The sequence below is a fragment of the Hemitrygon akajei genome, chromosome 6 (assembly GCF_048418815.1).
Source record: "Hemitrygon akajei chromosome 6, sHemAka1.3, whole genome shotgun sequence".
Lineage (NCBI taxonomy): Eukaryota > Metazoa > Chordata > Chondrichthyes > Myliobatiformes > Dasyatidae > Hemitrygon > Hemitrygon akajei.
Window position 1 is genome coordinate 131080624 of NC_133129.1, and position 18091 is coordinate 131098714.

The 18091-nt window shown below is 43.2% G+C and overlaps 1 protein-coding gene across 6 annotated transcripts in view; it reads right to left on the reverse strand.

Annotated features, from left to right (window-relative positions):
* Nucleotides 1–18091, reverse strand: part of LOC140729474 (protein phosphatase 1 regulatory subunit 12A-like) — a 183198-nt gene that overhangs the window by 47236 nt on the left and 117871 nt on the right. For all 6 annotated transcript variants that reach the window (XR_012099334.1, XM_073049250.1, XM_073049249.1 and 3 more), the window contains one exon: nucleotides 16068–16265. Coding sequence is in view for 5 of the 6 variants with exons in the window: in XM_073049250.1 (XP_072905351.1) it covers nucleotides 16068–16265 (198 nt within the window). In the remaining variant the exon portion in view is untranslated. The remainder of the gene's footprint in view (nucleotides 1–16067; nucleotides 16266–18091) is intronic.

An 18091-nucleotide genomic window follows, 5' to 3' on the forward strand; every position in this document is an offset into this window, starting at 1 on the left:
AAACATGCAGGGAGAGAACAGCACAGTCAATACATCAACTTACAGGGTATACATGGAGATAGAAAGCATGTCTGTCACTTGTCATTCACAGACTGGCACATGGAACATCCAAACCGGCATGTTCAAGTACATGAATTTGCAGGTACAATATATCTGGAAGTGCATGCACCATTGTAAACACACTTAAAGTGCATGTAATATAACAACAGACACAGATGGTGCAGGAGTTTACATTTACAGCAAGTGTACAGACACAGTAAATTACTAGCATGCAGGATTAAACTAATTGCAATAATCAAGTCACAATTAATATAGAGCACAAAGATGACTACAGGATGAGGCTGTTATATTAATCTGCTGGCTTATTAAAGCTAAATACATTTCAGTAATTGCTAAGCAAATTTAGATCTAAGGAGCAGGTGAAGTCCAAAGAACAATACATGTACAGGAAATCATTATTCATTAACAACAGTTAAAAAATACCCAAATCAAACGGAAGAGGCCAATTTTGATCAGGAATTTAACAGTCTTATTGGAGATAATAATAATTAAGTCTAGCTGGGAGGAAGAGGAGACTGGTTGTGAACAGTGAGATTACCGACAATTAACAATAATACTGTGTAGGTGTCAAATACTTTGTGCAACCATTTAAATGCAATCAGATTTTTTTCCTTTGTACTGGCCAACATTCCTCACTTAAGCAACAATCATTTATCAGAATCAGAATCTGGTTTACTATCTCCGGCATGTGACATGAAATTTGTTAACTTAGCAGCAGCAGTTCAATGCAATACATAATCTAGCAGAGAGAGAAAAATAATGATAAAAATAATAAATAAAAATAGCAAAATAATAAATAAACAAGTAAATCAATTACATATATTGAATAGATTTTTAGAAATGTGCAAAAACAGTAATACTGTATTTTAAAAATCAATGTCCATTTAGGAATCGGATGGCAGAGGAGAAGAAGCTATTCCTGAATCGCTGAGTGTGTGCATTCAGGCTTCTGTATCTCCTACCTGATGATAACAGTGAGAAAAGGGCATGCCCTGGGTGCTGGAGGTCCTTAATAATGGACGCTGCCTTACTCAGACACCGCTCCTTAAAGATGTCTTGAGTACATTGTAGGCTAGTGCCCAAGAGGGAGCTGACTAGATTTACAACCTTCTGCAGCTTCTTTCGGTCCTGTACTGTAGCCCCTCCACACCAGACAGTGATGCAGCCTGTCAGAATGCTCTCCACGGTACAACTGTAGAAGTTTTTGAGTGTATTTGTTGACATGCCAAATTTCTTTAAACTCCGCTGCCTTGCCTTCTTTATGACTACATCAATATGTTGGGACCAGGTTAGATCCTCAGAGAACTTGACACCAAGGAACTTGAAGCTGTTCACTCTTTCCACTTCTGATCCCTCTGTGAGGATTGGTATGTGCTCCTTTGTCTTACTCTTCCTGAAGTCCACAATCATCTTACTGATGTTGAGTGCCAGGTTGTTACTGCAGCACCACTCCACTGTTTGGCATACCTTACTCCTGTATGCCCTCTCCTCACCACCTGAGATTCTACCAACAATGGTTGTATCATCAGCAAATCTGTAGATGGTATTTGAGCTATGCCTAGCCACAGACACGTGCATACAAAGAGTAAAGCAGTGGGCTAAGCACACACCCGAGGTGCTCCAGTGTTGATCGTCAGCAAAGAGGATATGTTATCACCAATCTGCACGGACACGATCAGTCCAAGTCAGCATGGATTTACGAAGGGGAAATCATGCTTGACTAATCTTCTGGAATTTTTTGAGGATGTAACTATGAAAATGGACAAGGGAGAGCCACTGGATGTAGTGTACCTGGACTTTCAGAAAGCCTTTGATAAGGTCCCACATAGGAGATTAGTGGGCAAAATTAGAGCATATGGTATTGGGGGTAGGGTCCTAACATGGATAGAAAATTGGTTGGCAGACAGGAAACAAAGAGTAGGGATTAACGGGTCCTTTTCAGAATGGCAGGCTGTGACCAGTGGGGTACCGCAAGGCTCGGTGCTGGGACCGCAGCTATTTACAATATACATTAATGATTTAGATGAAGGGATTAAAAGTAACATTAGCAAATTTGCAGATGACACAAAGCTGGGTGACAGTGTGAAATATGAAGAGGATGTTAGGAGAATGCAGGATGACTTGGGACAGGTTGGGTGAGTGGGCAGATGCATGGCAGATGCAGTTTAATGTGGATAAATGTGAGGTTATCCATTTTGGTGGCAAAAACAGGAAGGAAGATTACTATCTGAATGGTGTCAAGTTAAGAAAAAGGGAAGTACAACGAGATCTAGGTGTTCTTGTACATCAGTCACTGAAAGTAAGCATGCAGGTACAGCAGGCAGTGAAGAAAGCTGTTGGCATGTTGGCCTTCATAACAAGGGGAGTTGAGTATAGGAGCAAAGAGGTCCTTCTGCAGTTGTACAGGGCCCTGGTGAGACGACACCTGTAGTATTGTATTCAGTTTTGGTCTCCAAATTTGAGGAAGGACATTCTTGTTATTCAGGGAGTGCAGCGTAGGTTCACCAGGTTAATTCCCAGGATGGCGGGAATGTCATATGTTGAAAGATTGTAGCAACTGGGCTTGTATACACTGGAATTTAGAAGGATGAGAGGGGATCTGATTGAAACATACAAGATTATTAAGGGATTGGACATGCTAAAGGCAGGAAACATGTTCCCGATGTTGGGGGAGTCCAGACCCAGAGGCCACAATTTAAGAATAAAGGGTAGGCCACTTTGAACAGAGTTCAGGAAAAACTTTTTCACCCAGAGAGTTGTGGATCTGTGGAATGCTCTGCCTCAGAAGGCAGTGGAGGCCAATTCTCTGGATGCTTTCAAGAATGAGTTAGATAGAGCTCTAAAAGATAGCAGAGTCAAGGGATATGAGGAGAAGGCAGGAATGGGGTACTGATTGTGGATGATCAGCCATGATCACATTGAATGGCGGTGCTGACTCGAAGGGCCAAATGGCCTACTCCTGCACCTATTGTCTATTGACTGTGGTCTTCCGGTTAGGAAGTCGAGGATCCAATTGCAGAGGGAGGTACAGAAGCCCAGGCTCTGCAATTTCTCAATTAGGATTGTGGGAACGATGGAATTAAATGCTGAGTGATAGTCAATGAACAGCATCCTGACGTAGGTGTTTGTGTTGTCCAGGTGGTCTAAAGTCATGTGGAGAGCCATTGAGATTGCGTCTGCCATTGACCTATTGTGGTGATAGGCAAATTGCAATGGGTCCAGGTCCTTGCTGAGGCAGATCAGTCAAGTCATGACCAATCTCTCAAAAGCTTTTCATCAGTGTCAATGTGAGCGCTACTGGACGATAGTCATTAAGGCAGCCCACAGTATTCTTCTTAGGCACTGGTACAATTGTTGCCTTTTTGAAGTAAGTGGAAACTTCTGCCCGTAGCAGTGAGAGGTTGAAAACGTCCTTGAATACTCCCGCTAGTTGGTTGGCACAAGTTTTCCGAGCCTTACCAAGTACTCCATCAGGACCTTCCGCCTTGCAAGGGTTCACTCTCTTTAAAGACAGTCTAACATTGGCCTGAGATGGAGATCACAGGGATCTTCACAGCTGTAGTTGTGTTCTCCCTTTCAAAGTATGCATAGAAGGCGGTGAGTTCATCTGGTAGTGAAGCATCGCTGTCATTCATACTACTGGGTTTCGCTTTGCAGGATGTAATGTCTTGCAGACCCTGCCAGAGTTGCCATGCATCTGATATCGCCTCCAACCTCATTCGAAATTATCTCTTCACCCGTGAAGTAGCTCTCTGCAAATCATACCTGGTTTTCTGGTACAGGCCTGAGTTGCCAGACTTGAATGCCACAGATCTAGCCTTCAGCAGCCTTCTGCCTACTCACTGCAAATAACCTTACTTTGTGCAAACGAGCACTTTCATTCTCTTGCAGTAACAAGTGAGTGAACTTCAAGAAGCAAATTCTACAATGCAAAATACTCAAGAATATCATGAAGGTATGAGAAAAGATGTTTTATATTTTACCTGAGCAAGTTACAAGAGGGTACTCAACAGAAGGATAGTTTCTATAAAACCAAAGGAACAGCTTTTCTTAAAACTCAGAATACCAAATGTTCATCTTAGATAGATTTCTAGATGACAGAAAAACTAGGGGAGCTCTGTGTGATATTAAACGATACTCTGCTAGAACAGAACACTTCCAGTAATACACATTACACAGGGATAAGGCAAGGCAGAAAGTGAATTGACAGCTCAGGAATGAAAGTAGAGTAAGATACTCACACCCCCCTCTCTCCACTCTCGTGTCTAGGAGGGGGTGAGGGGGGGGGAGTGTGAGAGAGTGGGAGCTGTGAGGGGGAAGGTGAGGGAGGAGGGTGGGAGTGGGATAGGTGGGAACGGGGGAGTGGGCCAGAAGGTGTGGGGGGGGGCAGGAGGAGTAGAGTGGGGCAGGAGAGGGTGTAGAGGGGTGTACAGGTGGATGAGAGAATAAAGCGAAAAAATTATGCAATGAGGGATTCTACAAAAAATATCATTTTTTTCAGAAAAAATATTTCAAATGAATTTTGAAAAGGTTTAGCTATTTTAGATCTTTTGACTTCAGTTTAATGAGAACTCAGAACCATTAGATGTATTACTGTTGAAAAGTTATAAGCTAAATTATCAAAAATGTCATAACAGAATCATTGCTGAAGTGATTCCATCTCATTTATTATCAGCATAAAGAGCTGTACAAGTGAACACAACTTAAACTGTAATATGAGTAGATTAGTTTATTCGTTTTTTCACAGGCTGAAATCAGTACGAGAGGTCATTAAATGGTGACACAGCAGAAGTTTAAAAAGGGCTCAGGAGTTTTCAGCATGCTGAAATCAGCTTGGGGCCAATGAAGTGGAGGTGTAAGTGGAGTGGCCATTACCTGAGTGGGCCAGTGTTAGAGGGGTCCAGCTTTGGCTCAACAGGATTAGGTAAATACAGGCTTGGGCAAACACCGGTGGAGGTTCTAAGAATGAAAGTTTCTTGGCTTTTTTTCCCCGTTTGTACATAGCTAATGCACTGAGAATAGATCCAGAGCTGGTGGTGTGCCCCTTGAGTAAGATGTGGGAAATTTGGGAGACCTCCAGTCTCCCTGATAACCACATCTGCATGAAGTGCATTGAGTTGCAGCTCCTTAGAGATAGTGTTAAGGAACTGGAGCTGCTGCTGGATGACCTTCGACTTACTTAAGAAAATGCGGAGATGATACAGAGGAGCTACAGGAGGTAGTCACTCCTAAGTTGCAGGAGGCCGGTACCTAGGTGACTGTCGGGAGACAGAAAAGAAAAAGGCAACAAGTGCAGAGTAGTCCTGTGGCCATTCTCCTCAATAATAAATATACTGCTTTGGATACTGTTGGGGATATGACCTACCAGGAGGAAGCCACAGTGACCAGGTCTCTGGCACTGAGTCTGGCTGTGTGGCTCAGAAGGGAGGGGTGGTGTGGTGGGTGGAGGAGTGAGGTGGTGACAGGGGAGAGTGAATAGCCGATTCTGTAGGTGCGAAAGAGTAAGTGCTGGAGGGGTAGAATTGGAAGACAAAGAAATGGCAGACAAACTTAATAATTATTTTGTATCAGTCTTCACTGAGGAAGACAGGAGAGAGATGCTGGAAATTTGAGAGTGTCAGGGTCAGAACTAAGTGTAGTTGCTATCACTAAGGAGAAGGTGCTTGGGAAGCTGAACAGTCTCAAGGTAGATATGTCACCTGACCCAGATGGACTACACCATAGGGTTCTGAAAGAGGTGGCTGAAGAGATTATGGCAGCATTACTAACGATCCTTCCAGAATCACTAGATTCTGGAATGGTTCCGGAAGACTGGAAAATTATAAATGTCATTCCACTCTTTAACGGCGAGAGGCAGTGGCTGGAAAGATGTTGGAGTCTATTATTAAGCATGAGGTTTCGGGGTACTTGGAAGCACATGATAAAACAGGCCAAAGTCAGTACCGTTTTCTTAAGGAGAAACCTTGCCTGACTAACCTGATGGAATTCCTCAAGGAAATAAGAGGCAGGAAAGACAAAGAAGAGTCAGTAGAGTTGTTTCTTTGGATTTTCAGAAGGCCTTTGACAAGGTGCCACACATGAGGCTGCTTAACAAGGTAAAAGCCCCTGATAATACAGGAGAGATATTAGCATGGATAGAAGATTGACTGATTGGCAGGAGGCAAAGAGTGGGAATAAAGGGAGCCTTTTCCGGTTGGCTGCCGGTAACTAGTGGTGTGTACATGGACAGTGTTGGGACAGCTTCTTTTCATCTTGTACGTCAGTGATTTGGACGAAGGAACTGATGGCTTTGTGACTAAGTCTGCAGACAATACTAAGAGGGGCAGATAGTGTTGAGGAAGCTAGGAGGCTACAGAAGGACTTAGTCAGATTGGGGGAATGGGCAAAGAAGTGGCAGATGCAATACAATGTAAGGAAGTACATGGTCATGCACTTTAGCAGAAGGAATAAAGGCATGGACTATTTTCTAAATGAGGAGAAAATTCAAAAATTAAAGATGCAGAGTCCTTGTGCAGGATTCCCTTAAGATTAACTTGCAGGTTGAGTTGGTGTTAATGAAAGCAAATGCAATGTTAGTATTTATTTTGAGAGGACTAGAATATAAAAGCTAGGATTTCATGCTGAAGCTTTATAAGGCATTGGTCAGACTGCGCTGAGTGTTATGAGCAGCTTTGGACCCCATTTCTAAGAAAAGATGTGCTGGCATTGGAGAGAGTCCAGAGAAGGTTCATGAGAATTAGCCCAGGAATGTAAGGGTTAACATATGAGGCACATCTCATGGCTCTGGATCTGGGTCTGTACTAGCTGGAGTTTAGGAGAATGAGAAGGGATCACTTCGCAACCTATCGAATATTGAAAGGTCTGGATCATGTGGATGTTTTCTATTTTGGTTAAGTCTAGGACCTGAGCACACAGTCTCAAAACTGAGGGACATCCATTTAGAACAGAGACAAGGAAATTTTTCTATAGCCAGCAGGTGGTGTATCTGTGGAATTCAGTGCCACAGATAGCTATGCAAGCCAAGTCATTGGTTATACTTAAGGGAGAAGTTGATAGGTTCTTGATTAATCAGGGAATTAAAGGATATGGGGAGAGGACAGGAAAATGGGGTTGAAAGGGACAATAAACCAGCCATGATGGCTGAATGGCCTAACTCTGATCCTACAGTATATTTTCAGTGGAGGTTTACTTGTCCCTGCACTAAAATTCAGCTCACTACTCTGTGAGATTTACTCGTCTCGACATTTAATGAGTCTGCAGCTAACAGGCTTCTGATTTGTCTGCAGCGATTGCCGACTCATTTTTGTGAACTTCAGTTCTGAGTGCTATTTGCTTACTTTTATTGTTTGCACTATTTGTTTTTTTTATCTCTGCATATTGGGTGCTCGACGGTCTTCTTTTGTTTTAATGGGTTCTGTTGGGTTTCTTTATTATGTGGCTGCCTGTAAGGAAACAAATCTCAAGGTTGTGCTAAGTATTAATTCTTTGATAATATATGAACTTTGAACTTTGGTCTTACAGCTTGGGCTGAGCGATCAAACTGATTGAGTATCTAGTGAATAATATTTCTTCAGAATGGTTTCAGGGTTAGGTCATGCTTCATGCAGCTGTCAAAAATCTAGCTACTTATCATTAATTCCTTTCTGTCCACAGCTGTTACCTGACCTGTGGATTGCTTCAGAATTTTATGTTTGATTTCAGATTTCTGGGATCTGTAGTATTTTGTTATTTTCACACATTGGTGTTGGATTGCGGACAAGAACACACATGGTAGCAGTGTCTTCTGAGGTTAAAAAAAAGCATATTGTAACCTATATTATTTTCAATCCAGCAAAAAATAGTGGAATATCCTACACTAGAAGAAATAGAATTGAGACATAATTCAGGAATAATGTTCCACTAACTAGTAGACTTGACTCTATTCAGCTGCTGCCAAAATAGTAACTATAAAAAAAGTCGTTGAGCTAAAGAGATTGAAGCTGAATCTGCCTAGGGTGGAGGGGAAATATACAGCACAAGCTATAGCAATAGCTCACTTATCCAGCACATCACCAAATGGTGTGCTCGGAGAACCTTCTGGAAGGATACAATAAATATGGGAAGATGGCACAGGAGAAATAGTCCAAGCACAACAGAGATGGGGACTGCAAGGAGGGACAGAATGCAGAGTAGTTCACAATAAACAAACAGTTCTTCAGATCTGGTTCATCACAAAACTTCCACTGGGGAAAGATATTTCCACTGGCAGTGACAATGGACAGAAGGGAGATGAGGCAAATGGGTAGGAGTTAGAGGGGGTGAGATGCTGAATAGTTAACTATTCAGGGAGTTAACTGAATAGTTGAACAACATGTTGGAAGTTAAATGTCCTGAAGTGACATGGGAAAGAGGGAGAAATTATTCCCATCATCGTCTGAACCCTTAAAAAGTGGTGGCATATGGGGCCTCAAAATTATTCCCGTGCATCACTTGAAAAAGTATTTGCTTACATTGTGAACTAGAGTACTGACAGAAACAGCCATTCACTACATGCTATCTAAATGATGCAGCGGTGCAATATGTGTGTTTGCGTACATTGAAAAATCCCGAATTTAGATGGAAGATGTTACCATGTGTCTTGAGGTGGGTAAAGATTGGAGTCTATAAGCCTGCCTTTCTCTAGAAAGGGTTTATGTGGAGCCCAATCCTGAAGAACTGTTTGTTTACAGTGAACTATCCCTCATGTTAACCAGTGGATTATGTCCCATTCTTTTTCTGTAATTCCCACCCACGTTGTTGTTGACCTACAAGATGAAGGATTTGCAATCCTTAACAGCGTGTACTATTTCAGACATAGATTTTCAAAGATATATATGTCTAGTCATCTCATCCTTTCCAAAATGATCCTCCATTCTAGGCATCCAGATCAGGCTTCTACAGATTAGTTGGTTGCTTCAAATAAAACTAGCTAGATTTAGAATATCAAACTGTGACAAGAATTAGAATATCAAACTGTGACAAGAGGTGCCAGGGCTAAAAGAATTGCATTTGACTATTTAGGAAGTAGCTTCATGAACATAATAGGAAAAGATTGAGACTGTGTCTTTGATACTCGCCATGCTCAGCTGCCATTTTCTTGCACCTATCCCCTCCTGTCAGCTGTATTACCAAATTATTATAGCACCAACAGAAAAATATAGCCAAAGAAAAAAGAAATAACTGCATAAAAATGCCTCAGTTCATGACAAGACAGGGAGCTAGACTTCAATTAAATCCTTTGAAAACCAATGGGCCACCTCAGTACCAAAGTCAGCTAGCTAAAAGCCAACATGGCGAAATGCAGGTCTTCAATAATATCTGAGCACTGGAATGCAGTGAGACCACAGGTGACCAAGACACCTTTTGGTTTGACTGTTGCTTAAGAATAATCCTTCTAAACTTTTGGTTTGAGCCCAACTTTCTAAAGTGCTCATTTCTGGAAGGGTTAGTGACTTTAGCGGATCAGTACAAGAGGATAAGAAAATATTGACTGGAAACACCTGTTAACAATGCTTGGAGAAAACCTGGATTGTTGGAAGGGGGCCCTTTGAGAGGCAGCTAGGGGAAATTAAAGACAGTTTTGAGCAACATAGGAAATGTCGAGAGCGCAGAAAAAAATAAACCCAATGAAAGACAACAAGTGAAAAGCATAGAGGCAGAGAATTAAGAAAGAAAAGCTATTAATGCCACTTTTTTTGAAGTAGAAAACCTTCTGACAAATACCGAGACTAATCTAATCTGTTTTCATGCATGATCTGGCACATGTATATTTTCATTTCTCTCTGTTTTTGTTTCAGATTTCTAGTATGTGCAGTTCTTTCTATTTTCAAAGGATTTGTTTTCCTTTGATTTGAAAGATATTACATAACTGGCAGTGGTACAGAGAGATTGTTCAGCCACCTCGGCACATATGCTGATTTCAATAGCGTAAGCAAGGACCTGCCGAAAGTAGATTAGGAGCAGATGCTAGCAGATAACATGACAGCTGACAAGTGGGAGTTTTTTAAAGGAGCTTTAAGAGTTCAGGGTTAACATGGTCCAGGAAGGGTGAAAGGCAAATATGGCAAGATTAGGGGACTTTGGACAACAAAGGGCAGACTGAAGGTTTGATCAAGAAAAAGGAATTACACAAATGGGATACAGGGAATCTCAAGGAATATAAAGAGTATGTAAAGAAGAAATTGGAGGGCAAAAGGGTCTATGGAATACCCTTAGTAAGTAAGATTTAAAAGAAAGCCAAGCATAAGTATATCCACTGGAAGAATGTAGCCAAGAGTCCAAAGGGGTCATCTCTGTGCGGCATCACAATGTGATTCTACAGTAATGTGCAAATGTCTTAGCCACATATATATATATAGCTAGGGTGTCTTAGGACTTTTGCACAGTAATGGGTTTGCTAACATAGAGTGGAGAGTGAGCTTGTAAATCTGGCAGGAGCAAAGGTTATTGGGAATGACGACAGTAAAGCACTGCAGGAGGGGCGTGGGACTGGTAGCGGAGAAGGAGTGCCAGGGCAGGGCTTGGCACCGGCAAGGTCATTTGATCCCAAACAATTGACTTAGTGATCATTAAATAATGTCTCTCTGGTGCTTCCCACTTTCTTCCTCCCCTCTTTCCCCTTTTTCTCCCCAATCATGATTCCCTTTTCGCAGCCTCCTTCCCAACTACAGTCCCCAACAGACTCATATCAGAATCAGGCTTATCATCACTCATATATGTCATGAAGTCTGTTTTTTTTTGTAGATGGAGAGTTTGGGGAGGGATACGTGGATCATCCAGAGTAGGTCAGTATTAACAGTAGATGTTAGATGCCAGGGAAGGCATGTTTGATAAATAGTCAGGGCTGGATGAGATCTATCTCAGGCTGCTATGGGAAATGAGGGAGGAGAGGGTTGAAGCTCTAAGAGAGATTTTTGTATTCTTGTTAGCTACAGGTGCGATGCCAGGAGTCTAGAGGACAGCTAACGGGGCTCCTTTATTGAACAAGGGCAGCAGCAATAAGCAAGAGTCCATAAGCTGCTGTGTCTTGCGTCATTGGTAGGAAAATTACTGTAGAAAATCCTAAGGGATAGGATTTATGTACATTGGGCTGATCAGAGATGGTCCACATGGCTTTGTGCAGGGGAAGTCATACCTTACACAATAAGACAAAGACACAATAATAAAAAAAATCACGATAAATACAAATACATAAGATAGCTTATGAACAGAGATTGAATGTCTGTCCATAAAGTGACATGAGGCACAGGAGTGTCTATACACAAGGTGACTGACAGGACATGATAAAGAAGTATTCGCTTGCGGTGTGGATGGGTGGGTTAGTGGGTAGACGTGTTGATCAGCCTTACTGCTTGAGGTTAAGTAAATGCTTTGATTCTTTGGAGTACTAATGCATTTGACAAGATACTCTAGGGTTCCCGCTGTCACACAAATCGACCTTGGATTTCAATCCCCACCACCTCCCCCAAACAACTTCACACACCTCACTTCAATCACTGATCTTCTCCCAGGTGAGCACTTGGCTGCACACACACGTGGTTCTGTAGTTTAGCTGTCAGTTCCTTGCCAGTGTTATACAGGTGCCAATGGGGATCAACCAAACAACACTTCCCTGCTCAGCCTTCAATCATGGACTAGATAGGAGCATCATGCAGGACTCTGCAAACCTTGCTGATAACTTGGGGTCCAGCCACTCTCAATTCTGGAGGCAATCAGACAACCTGAACAAAGTCCAGATGTGGTTTCTGCCTCTGAAGACAATGCCTCATTTGTTCTTCCAAAGTCCAGTTCAATAGACAGATGTCACACAAAGACAACAGGGCAGGATGTTCACTGCAGCACTTTCAGGCCCAGTCGAAGTAGGAAAGAGGTTTCCATGTCTGTCACCAGCAGCCACGGCTCCTGCTATCGCAGGAGACTCACTGACACTCAGTATCTGGACATCTGGTGCTAACTGAGTCACACAACTCAGCGTGGATACAGGCACTTTGGCCCAACAACTTCATGCTGACCTCTGTGTCCACCCCACATGGCCCCCTCCTCGATGTTAACTGAAATTCTGGAACATGTAGTTGGAAACACATTACATCAATGAGCAAAAGGGTGCTCCTAATCTGTTCCAGTGTCCCAGGCATGATCACAATTTGTCAGTGATATATTTGCATGTGCCAGAGAAAATAATGAGCACATTATTGCTGTCTCACAAGGACATAAACGACTACAGCTAAAATAGCCAGCCACTTCATCTACTCTGACTTCTCTTAAATAAAGCATGAAGGCTGTATTATTGTTAGAGAAGTGATCACTGACTTCCATGAAAACCAACTGGGAGGAATGAAAAACTCATTGGTGAGCTATAAAATGGACCATAAGACAAGCATAATTAAGCCACTCGGCCATCAAGTCTACTCCACCATTTAATCATGGCTGATTTATTGTCTCTCTCAACCTCATTCTCCTGCCTTCTCCTTGTAACCTTTGACACCCTGACTAACCAAGAACCTATCAATCTCTGCTTTAAATTTACTCAATAACATGGCCTCCATAGCTGTCCATGGCAATGAATTTTACGGATTCACCACCCACTGGCTTAAGAAATTCCTCCTTAGTTCTGGTCTAAATGGATGTCCTTTTATTCTGAGGCTGTTCCTTTGTTCCTAGACTTATCCACTGTAGTAGTGGTTGCCAACCCGTCGATCGCGATCGACTGGTTGATCTTTGAGACTTTCCCAGTAGATCCCGAAAAAAATGAAAAATAAATACACAAATACTGTTGAGAGATTGTTTCCGGGTTGCGGGGTTTTAGTTCCGTTCTTTCTGCCCAGTGTGCATGCGTGTAGCTCCACCACCACACACTACACAGTGTACTTCAGTGGTCCCCAACCACTGGGCCGCGAGGAAACGATATGATTTGACAATATGAATCAGCTGCATCCTTCCTCATTCCCTGTCATGCCCACTATTGAACTTGAAAGCACACGATGTCATCAGTTGCCTAAACACGATGATAGCCTTGCGCGGGATCACTGGTTGGCCTCGGGCGGCCAGCGAGAAGTGCCGTTGCTACTGGCCCGGAGTGCCGACATACGGGCGCCAGCTCTAAAACTGTACAGCATACCGAACGTTCGTGAGGAACCCGGTGCTAAAATATTCGCAGACGAGCTAATTTGGGCTCAGGGTTTGGTACGTAGCAGAGCAGCTACCTTGCTGCGATCTACTGAAAGTCATCCCTTGAATCAAACTTTCGTTGGCCGATAGATCCGACAACGGGGGCGGGCATGCACCCTGTCGCACTCCTCGCTTGCTCTCTCTGGACTGCGACCGCCGTGGCCCTGGCACGGGGACCTTCGACCCTGACCTTGTCCTCTCACCCCAGCCACACCTGGCCAAGGTGTCTGGTGGGCGGGAGGCTGGAGTTCGGGCCCGGAGGCTGTCTAATGAGGCAATGAAGCCCTCAAAACTGCTTTGGTACCCTGAGTCCAAGCACCCTGCACTTAAAGATAAACCCGTTGAGTTTTTTCAGCAGAAAAAACGTGAGCAAGCGGGACAGAAGCTAAGTGCTGAGAGCCACGTAAACTAAACTGTGGAATAGACTGGACATAAGAAACCTGCTTCGAGTATCGCTGTATTCCGGTCGTGTTTAACACCCCCTCCCCACCATCGGCCGGTCCACAAGAATATTGTGAATATTAAACCGGTCCGCGGTGCAAAAAAAGGGTGGTGACCCCTCGTGTACATATATTATTTCTACTTCCGGGTTGTGGGGTTTTACTTCCGGTCTTTTCTGCCTGGTGCACATATGTGTGACTAATTGATTTAGTAAGTCAATCTTGCCCTTCACTAAGGCCAAGGTAGGGGATCTTGGGCTTAAAAAGGTTGGTGACCACTACACTATGGGAAACATCCTCTCAACATCCACTCTATCTAGGCCTTTCAATATTCAACAGGTTTCAATGAGATCCTCCCCCTATTTTTCTAAACTCTAACAAGTACAAGCCCACAGCCAGTAAACACTCCATATGTGTTAACCTTTTCACTCCTGTCTCATGAACCTCTTCTGTACCCTCTCCAATGCCAGCACATCCTTTCTTAGATAAGGGGCCTAAAACTGCCTACAATACTCCCTGCAGTCTGGCCATTACCTTATAAAGCCTCAGCATCACATCCTAGCCCTTGTATTCTAGCCTTCTCAAAATGAATGCTAACATTGCATTTGCCTTCTTTACGGCTGACTTAACCTGTAAGTTAACCTTTAGACAATCCTGCAGAAGACTCCCAAGTCCCTTTGTATCTCTGATGTTTGAGTTTTCTTCCCACTTAGAAAATAGTTTATGCCTTTTTTCCTTCCACCAAAGTGCAGGAACATACCCTGCCCTACATTATATTCCATCTGCTACTACTTTTCCCATTCTCCTCATCTGTCAAAGTCCTAATGCCAGACTCCCTGCTCTCTCAACACTACCTGCCCCTCCAACCATCTGTATCTTCTGCAAATTTGGCCACAAAGCCATGAAAATGTGAAAAGTTACAGGCAGAGGGCAGGGGAATGTGGTTGAGAGGAAAATGGATCAGCCTTGATGAAATGGTGGAGTAGACTCAATGGGCTGAATAGCCTTATTTTGCTCCATAGTCTTATGGTCTGACACTGCTGCCAACAAGCATCTGCTTATCTACCTCAAGATAGGCACATATTACAGCCAGGACAGTCAAGTTGTAAGTGTATCACATGGTTACATGCCAGGAGAACTGGGCTGTATTAGAGAACATAATAGCGTTCATATTAACAGCTGTCTGAAAACAACATCCTTCAAATTGCTCAATTATAAATTGCCAAATACAGCACTAGCCAGATGCAGAACAAAAATGTTTATACTGACCCAGATTAAAAAAAACAACCTGCTCCATTAACAGTAAAAATCTCCTTTACTCCTTTCATATGTCATGATCAAGAAGGCTGGATGAAAATGCAAGGAATATCACTGTAACGTGACAAAGACCATTCCGTAACTAACATTTCTTAGGATGTGAGAATGTTTTAGGTGGACTGTTTAAAGTTATGAACTTCAGTCAGATTATCCACAAGGTCAGCCCATTTTCTGCAGTCAGCTCCATTGCTTCCCTTAATGCCACCAGCCATGCAGGATTACCACTCACCTTAGTTTGTCATGCCATATTAAATCCTACTACCTTATGGTGCTGTTTCGTAGAGCAGCGATTTACATTTTGATTCTTCCTTTAAAAAAAACTCTTCTTTACATTTCACTGGTACTTACCAATGTATTCAATGTCAACCAACAATTCTGGGGCAAAATGTAGCGGGCACATATTCACTATGCTGACCTTGGCCACATAAACATTTTTCTACAGTTTAATATTACAGTTCTCACATGCAAGTAAGTTATTTTTTTAATCTGAAGAGTATCCCAAAGGGCTTGCACGTAATAAATCAGTTACTTAGTCACATTTATTATGAAAGAAAACAGAGCAGCTTATTTTCAAGGATGCACTCTGAGCAGAGATGAATGATCAATTATTGATTGAGAGAGCAATATTGACCAGCACACCAGAAGAACTTTCTGACTTTCCAATTAGGGATGTGTGATTTTTTAATGTCCACCCGCACTGTTGGGAAGAGACGCGAGACTTTACTTGAGAATACACCTGGAGGTCGGAATCTCCAACTATGCAGCTTTCTGTGCCAATGTACCTCATGTGTTCAAAGTCAAGAATAGGACTTGAACACAGCTGATCATTTCTGTCTGCAGGAATCTGCAATTGCCGACTGGTAGTTCACCATGGGAACTGAGTGAGCGCAATATTGTATATCCAGAGACACACACGAACAAGACAAAACCTCAGAGTAAACATTCAAGATGAATGGATGAACATTACAAAAGCTCAATCCTTTTTATGAATTCCCACTGGAAACACAGTCTGGCTTAACAACATTAGCAAGAGGCCAATGATTTCACTACACACAGGCTACAAACCTCCTTGGATAACCAGGCACTGTTGCTGTAAGTACACCAGTGTTGCCTGGCAGAATGTTGTTGAGATCCTTATCTTGTTTGTTGCTCTCCAACTCTGTCTGTTTACGTGTGTAGGATGAGCTCCGGGCCAGGATGCTGGAGTCATCTTCTCGCTGCTTTGTGTACGAGGCACTTCGAGCCACTGCAGCTGCAGAATCACTGCAAGAAGAAGCAACAATCACACAGGAAACAGCAGGCCCTGAAGAAAGACCTGGCAAACAGGTTTGTTTTTTTTTTAAAGCACTTTCAACTTCAGTAAACTATTTGGACACAAGCACAAATTTACTGTCATAGAGACAAGATAGACTGTTTGTTAAATAACTTTTATTTTCCTACTTTACACAAATTGCCTCTAGTCACAGTAAGGTGCTCTTTAAGGGTAACTTTGAGAGAGATGAATGTTTGTCCAATTTTGGTGAAGTATTTTTAAACAGTGAAACCAATTAGATGAAAGTCATCTCTCCCTAAACTAGGCACCCTCTATCCATCTCCCTACCATGCCAAATCTGGTACCATTCTGAATTCCACCATTTCTTCAATATTCTCTCATTGAACTCAACAGATTATCCTGGGGAAACACGTTGGGCCCATTACCTTTGTTCTGATTCCACCTAAATCAGCCTTACGTGTAAATGTTGCTGGGTTGATCAATATGCTTCAATGTAACCAGGCATGTCAATGCACAAGAAAGTATTCATTAGATGAATTGAAAGGAGTGGGAAACTAGGGATATCATTAATTTTCTTATTTCACCACATCTCATATCAATGGGAGTCCAATTCGGAGCAACACACATAAAATGCAGGTGGAACACAGCAGGCCAGGCATCATCCATAAGGAGAAGCACTGTCAACGTTTCGGGCCGAGACCCTTCATCAGGACTAACTGAAAGGAGAGATACTAAGAGATTTGAAAGTAGTGGGGGGAGGGGGAAATGAGAAATGATAGAAGACCGGAGGGGTGGGATGAAGCTAAGAGCTGGAAAGGTGATTGGCGAAAGTGATACAGAGCTGGAGAAGGGAAAGGATCATGAGACGGGAGGCCTCGGGAGAAAGAAAGGGGGAGGGGGGAGCACCAGAGGAGATGGAGAACAGGCAGAGTGATGGGCAGCGAGAGAGAAAAAAAACACAAACAACTAAATATGTCAGGGATGGGGTAAGAAGGGGAGGGGCATTAATGGAAGCTAGAGAAGTCAATGTTCATGCCATCAGGTTGGAAGCTACCTGAGTGTGGCTTCATCTTGACAGTAGAGGAGGCCATGGATAGACATATCAGAATGGGAATGGGACGTGGAATTAAAATGTGTGGCTACTGGGAGATCCTGCTTTCTCTGGTGGACCGAGCTAGGTGTTCAGCGAAATGGTCTCCCAATCTGTGTCGGGTCTCACCAATATATAAAAGGCCACACCGGGAGCACTGGACGCAGTATATCACACCAGCCGACTCACAGGTGAAGTGTTGCCTCACCTGGAAGGACTGTCTGGGGCCCTGAATGGTGGTGAGGGAGGAAGTGTAAGGGCAGGTGTAGCACTTGTTCCGCTTACAAGGATAAGTGCCAGGAGGGAGATCGGTGGGAAGGAATGGGGGGACGAGTGGACAAGGGAGTTGCTTAGGGAGCGACCCCTGCGGAAAGCAGAAAGAGGGGGGAGGGAAAGATGTGCTTGGTAGTGGGATCCCGTTGGAGGTGGCGGAAGTTACGGAGAATTATATGTTGGACCTGGAGGCTAGTGGGGTGGTAGGTGAGGACAAGGGGAACCCTATCCCAAGTGGGGTGGCAGGCGGATGGGGTAAGGGCAGATGTGCAGGAAATGGCAGAGATGTTTGAATTTCCAGCATCTGCAGATTTCCTTGTGTTTGCTCCAATTGGGAAAAGTCTATTTTGACAGTATGGTTACCTATTCAAAAGTTGTAATCTAATAGAGTAGATTCTGGTTAATTGGCCCAACAGTTAATCTGGGCAGCCACTTATTTGAGACAACTTTTAA